Source organism: Corticium candelabrum, chromosome 6, assembly GCF_963422355.1.
Source record: "Corticium candelabrum chromosome 6, ooCorCand1.1, whole genome shotgun sequence".
Lineage (NCBI taxonomy): Eukaryota > Metazoa > Porifera > Homoscleromorpha > Homosclerophorida > Plakinidae > Corticium > Corticium candelabrum.
Window position 1 is genome coordinate 2,895,592 of NC_085090.1, and position 5,832 is coordinate 2,901,423.

At 36.0% G+C, this 5,832-nt stretch overlaps 1 protein-coding gene across 1 annotated transcript; it reads left to right on the forward strand.

Annotated features, from left to right (window-relative positions):
- The first annotated feature begins 420 nt into the window (after window positions 1-420).
- On the forward strand, window positions 421-5,235 carry LOC134181281 (thrombospondin-type laminin G domain and EAR repeat-containing protein-like). The gene is made up of 7 exons (XM_062648527.1): window positions 421-477; window positions 538-679; window positions 2,907-2,996; window positions 3,123-3,161; window positions 3,219-3,311; window positions 3,913-3,958; window positions 4,031-5,235. Exons 2-7 carry the CDS (start codon window positions 545-547, stop codon window positions 5,104-5,106), a joined length of 1,479 nt encoding a protein of 492 aa, XP_062504511.1. The 5' UTR covers window positions 421-477; window positions 538-544; the 3' UTR covers window positions 5,107-5,235.
- The last annotated feature ends 597 nt before the right edge of the window (window positions 5,236-5,832 follow it).

Here is a 5,832-nt window from a genome sequence, read left to right on the forward strand (position 1 = left end):
CATTTATCTAGCTAGAAATGTCGACGATGACGGCAAGACAATTAGTTGGCTGCTTGAATTAGTTGACATAATGTCATAATTACTAGTGAAAGCATAAAGGAGTGAGGAATAGAACTGAAATGACTAACCTCGTTCTCTGTCAGTTTGCTACGATAATTGAAATTTATAGGATAGATTGAGAATTTTACTATAACAAAAGTTCGTTTATTCAACAATTATATTTTATTAGGAAGTATATTTAAAAAATTAAAATTTAATTTTTTAAAAAGTTTTATGATATTTTATGACATCGCGAACAAAATAGAGAAAGAATCTAAAGCGCGTTAAACCGGATATCTAAAATTAGAGACCAATTAGCAAACAATAAGCGTTACTAGAAAGAGCTAGAATCATACCACCCGACAGTCATACGATCTTTGTTCGCGTTCAACGTGCCGTGCTCGCTAGACGTCCTGCTCAATTCTGTGAGGAACACAAGTATTGGAAAATCTCTAATGACACAATTACATTACAACAACTAATTTTGTAATTATTCAGTTACAAAATGCCTTTTTGCAAGTCAACTTTTATGGGGATAACGATGTTCTGTTTGTTTGCCTTCGGAGACAGCATATTGTCTACCCGAAATTTCAAGAGACATGAGAGAGAAAGGCGAGCTGAGCTAAGCGTTAGTGGTCAGGTAAGAATTGTATTTTGCATATTGGAGGCGAAGCTGACAAGAGTCTAGTCTGCTATCTGCTGAGATAGACGATATTTGAGGGGCGGAGCTTCTAGAGCATGCGCAATCTCGAGGGTAACACGCACCTTGCGCCGATCTCGCTGTACAATAAGTCCACGTTTCCGGGTCTGCTTCTGAACCGTAGATCATCTTGCCGTTGACTAGGCTTTGTAAGTAAGTTCAATACTTACCATTTCGTGCGTCTTGTGAGAGACTTTGCCTGCTTAGAGACGCGTAGGAAGCCACTTTTTGAGTACGGCTTCTCGAGGGTAAGAGACTGCTGTTCAAGCTGAAGTCTCCTGATTCACACTCTGAACAGATACACGTGGAGTGGAAAGACAGGCTACTCATTGCCTAGCGATAGAATTTTTTATCAGGTGAAGATGGTGCGGTAGGGGAGCCCATTCGGGGTAACCGATCGTGACGGACTGTGTGACTGAATTATATCAATAGGACTACTTGTTATTCTTATCTAGCGTTCTTGAACTGTGAAACTATGTATCTTGTCGAACTAGAGTCAGCAAAAATTCGTCTAGCCTATTCAACCCTTCATGGAAGGCGATGAGCTCATTAGCTTACATCACTTGATGTACCTTGGCCTGATTATTTGTTTGCTATACAGAGTAATAGTCTTGGCTGCTGGTTCAATCCAACTCCACACTGTATCAAGCACATTTCTCGACACAGTTAAGTTAAGCAGTGTGCTAGGCGATTCCTTGCAACTCAGACTTCGCAGATGCAAGGTCTTACTTGAGATCTCTAATTTTGTTTTCAATTTCCACTATTTCATTTGCTTGCTGTTTAATTAACCGACGTAAACCATCAGCTTCAGCCTCAGTGACATTTTCGACAATCAACATCTCTACTTCTATAGGATCACTAGACTATATTCTAAACATGTCTTGATCAACTGCACCTGCGAATGAGGTAGAACAGCCTCTGCTTTCTGGTTTAGACATTACAGCTATGGAATAGCTAGTGCGTGTGTGTTGTGTTGCTTTAGACATAACTGTTGCTGGAACTTGTAGGCTGGCAGCTAGTGCTAATAACAGACTGTAGTGTACACGTGTACTGTACTCTGAGCTGCGTTAATACCTATCGAGTGCAAGTTATCACAGTAACATCTTTGACTTGGCCAATCACATATATACAGAAGCAAACTAGACTGCCCAGAAACAACGCGTAACGTCCTACATGTCTGGTTACCCCAAAATTGGTTCCCAGTTGGCATGATTTCACTCATTAAAACTAATCCATCACTAGACAAATGAGTAGTCTGTGCTTCCACTCCACGTGTATCTATTCAGAGTGTGAATCAGGCGTGTTCAGCGTGAACAGCAGTCTCTTACCCTCGAGAAGCCGTACTCAAGAATGACTTTATACGCGTCTCTACGCAGGCAAAGTCTCTCACAAGATGCACGAAATAGTAAGTATTGAACTTACTTAGAAAGCCTAGTCAACGGCAAGATGATCTGCGGTTCAGAAGCAGACCTGGAAACGTGAGCTTTGTGTACAACGAGATTGGCGTAAGGTGCGCGTTACCCTCGAGATTGCGCATCCCCAATTAGCTCCGCCCTCCAAATATCGTCTACTAAATAACGTCGACTGCACGGTTCTAAACGTTTGCCATATCTTTACTTAATTAATGTAACTAAATAAATTTAATGTTAATATTTAACGTTCTCACAGTGTCGTGATACTCAGTATGTCACATGCATTATCAAGTTTCCGGTGACGCACATGTTTCTGTTTTAATTAAATAGAATGCTTGTGTTGGATCTACGTAGATTACGCGAAAGTTTGATGTGTCTGATTGTTTAATACTCTAATGTGTAATCATTACTGAAATTATTAAGTGTAAGCAGTATTACTTGATTGACAACTAAAATTCCTTCTTTTAAGTTTGTGCAAACTTTGCACTGCAGATAGAAACAATCAAATGTTTTTAATTGAAACAAGTTTAAAGGTTGAATATATTTTAGCCTGTTTTTTCTTTAGCGGGACGTCAATATTTTAGATTTGTGTTCAGTTGGTGCCAAGAAAGGTTGAATTAAAAAACATGTTGTTAATAAATTTTCAAATTTAATATTTGATTTCTATTATTAAAATAGAAATAAATTAATGATTTGTTTACAAATTTTTTGCAACATTTATTAGAAATGAAAAATAGATCTTATATCGCATGTAGGCTGACAGTTTGCAATGCATTGCAAATGGGCGGGACGGAAGAGATGGAAGAGACGGAAAAGATGGACGAGATGGACAAAACGGCGCTAAAGTACTTAGCTGCTGGAAATATCGCTTGCTCGTAGTTACATTGCTAGGTTTTTAACATTATTTTACTTTGAATAAAATAATTTAAAACAAATTTAAAATTTAGCTTCTAAAAACAGTTTCTTTGCAGGGAGAGAAAGGAGAACCATGTAATTGCAACAAGGAAGGGGTGTCGATGTACTTAGAGTTAAATTCTGTAAATGTAACAAATAGTAAGGTTTTGTAGGAAATCCAAGTAGAAACATTGAAACAAGAAATAACATCAAATAGAATGCAGTTGGAACATCTGCAAAGTAAAGTGGTGCAACTAAAAACTCAAGTAAGAATATTATAAGATATATATTTGGCCTTTCTGACGTATATATTTCCTATTTTACTTATACGATCAACTATGATATAATTGTAACTTTACTTTTTATGTTTAAATATTTTGCAGTGATATTCTTAAGACACTTTAGAGCTTTGGACCATTCAAATTTAAAATCTATAGAATTAAAAGTATAACTATATTTTGAAGTAAAAATGCGAAATACTTTAGTTTCATTAAACTGATTTCGTAATAGTGAGATAATTTCTCATAAACAAATGAATTAAAATTATTATTTCATTATTAAGTAAAGTTTCGAGAACAATAATATTCCTCTATTTAACATATTTCTATTGCAGATTATTTAATAAAAAGATTCATACAAAGATAGGGTTATGGCGCAAAATGGCAAATTGACTTTAAACGGTGGCAAATACAACTTCGTAGAAAGTGCACAGACTCATGCAATTTCGAAATCACGGTGAAAAAAAAAATACAATTATTTATTAGTAACTAAAATAACAACTATGTTACACTTTACCATAAAACAGTAATTAAAGAAATTATTTGTCACTTATATTTTTCAAATGACGTCTTTTGTAAAACAATACAGGTCAGCATGTGGAAGGCAGACCCCTTTTCATCGAGCACTGAGAAAGGCAAGATCAAATAATTTATATTACATATTTTGTTTAATTCAATTTAAATTAAATTTTTTCTTAACGTTTTAGAACTGCGGCAGTGTGGTGATATACAATACGCAAGAAAAATTACCAGCATTCCTGCAAGATACGATTATCGAGCAGAAACGTTCGAAATAGATGGATCGTTCTACGTTATGGTCGTTTCTTACCACGATGTCAGCAAGTATGGAATAGACTCTATAATATACAGTTTTGATGGAAATGCACTGGAGATATATCAGAGTGTGCCAACCGATGGGGCTATTGATGCAAAATACTTTGAAATTAATGGGCAGCGATATCTTGCAATCGCACAACATTACGGAGACAGAACGTCTCTTGGATACGGAGTCAACTCTCAAATACTCAAATGGAGAAACAAAAGATTTGAGCACATTCAATCTCTTCCAACGAAAGGCGCCTTTTCCGTTGCACATTTCAATGTTGAAAATGACACTTTTATAGCTTTTGCTAACTACTACGATTCTTCTTCATACAGCTTAAATTCACATGTCTACAAATGGAGATCTGGTCAGTTTGTATTATTCCAATCCATTCCTTCTTTGGGAGCTTTCTCAATTAAGCACTTTCAAATTGGAAACTTACACTTCATTGTCATTGCTCATCATTACACAGGATCAACATACAACACTGATTCTAAGATCTACCTTTGGTCAGGAGCACAATTTGAGATATTTCAGTCTATTCCAACGTTTGGTGCACACGATGTTGAAACATTTACGTCAAATCAATTTACATTTATTTTGTTTGCTAATTATTACAACCAAAACACCAAGAGCAACAACATTGATTCTATTGTCTATATTTGGAATGGCGTTAAATTTGAAGAATTTCAATCTATTGCTTCCAAAGGAGCAACCGACTTTCAAGCGTTTTCAGCATGTGACAAAACATATGTTGCAATTGCTAACCATTACGACGGCAGTTCCGGAGAAATTTCTTCTGTCATTTATAACGTGAATGGTGCTGGCCTTCAGCCTTACCAACATATTACTGTTGCAAACATAATTCGATGGTCTGCTTTCACCTATGGTAATAGCACTTATCTATTTGCTGGACCAAACACTACCAAACTATCATACCTCTTTAAGTGGGCTGGCTAAGACCAAGACCACGTGAACGAGACTGTATTACATGATATTTGCGACAACTTTACAACAGCTTGTTGATGTCATAATCAGCTGCTGATGATGACTAAAGCATGAAATCAATATAGTGTTTCGTAAAGGAAAGTTTACGATGTCATAGTTGTGCTCATTATTATTTGTAGCTAAATGGCTTTGGTCTGGATACAGGTATTAGCTCTTGGCCAGATGAGTCAGACAAACAAGCATATTAGCAATGCACATGTATAGTAGTGTATATCAGAACCGTGTTATACGGATCTGGTGTATATACTAGTCTCGCGTAGGCAGACCCTCTCCGCAATCATACTTCTGACATAGTGATGGAGAAGAGGGTCAGGCTACGCGAGACTAAGTGTAGAGCTCAATACGGTAAGACAAATTTAGTAGTATTTTGCAAAATAGACAAAATAATTGTTTGATAACCATACTAAATTTGAGATTGGAATTTCTCTGCCTGATAAAAATATTAAAGGTGCAAACACCAGTGAGTCTCAAGTATAATTTATAGCTAGTATATATTGACATGAAACAAATTCCAACACGTTTCTAAATTTGAATATACGTAACTTTGTTATTTTAAATAATGCTTTTGTATAAAGACAAAAACGTACATGTTTGTCAACCCAGAAATAATTTTTATTAATATTAAATACCGTGTAAATGCTCAGCATAAAATAGCACAAATGATTTTGTAGTACAAAA

Excerpts from the sequence above, each read along its gene's own strand:
- LOC134181281 (XM_062648527.1), top strand. The coding sequence starts at position 545 with ATGCCTTTTTGCAAGTCAACTTTTATGGGGATAACGATGTTCTGTTTG. Across the intron at positions 680-2,906 it reads AGCTAAGCGTTAGTGGTCAG|GCTGACAGTTTGCAATGCAT; the intron begins GTAAGAATTGTA and ends TATCGCATGTAG. Across the intron at positions 3,312-3,912 it reads TGGTGCAACTAAAAACTCAA|GTCAGCATGTGGAAGGCAGA; the intron begins GTAAGAATATTA and ends AAAACAATACAG.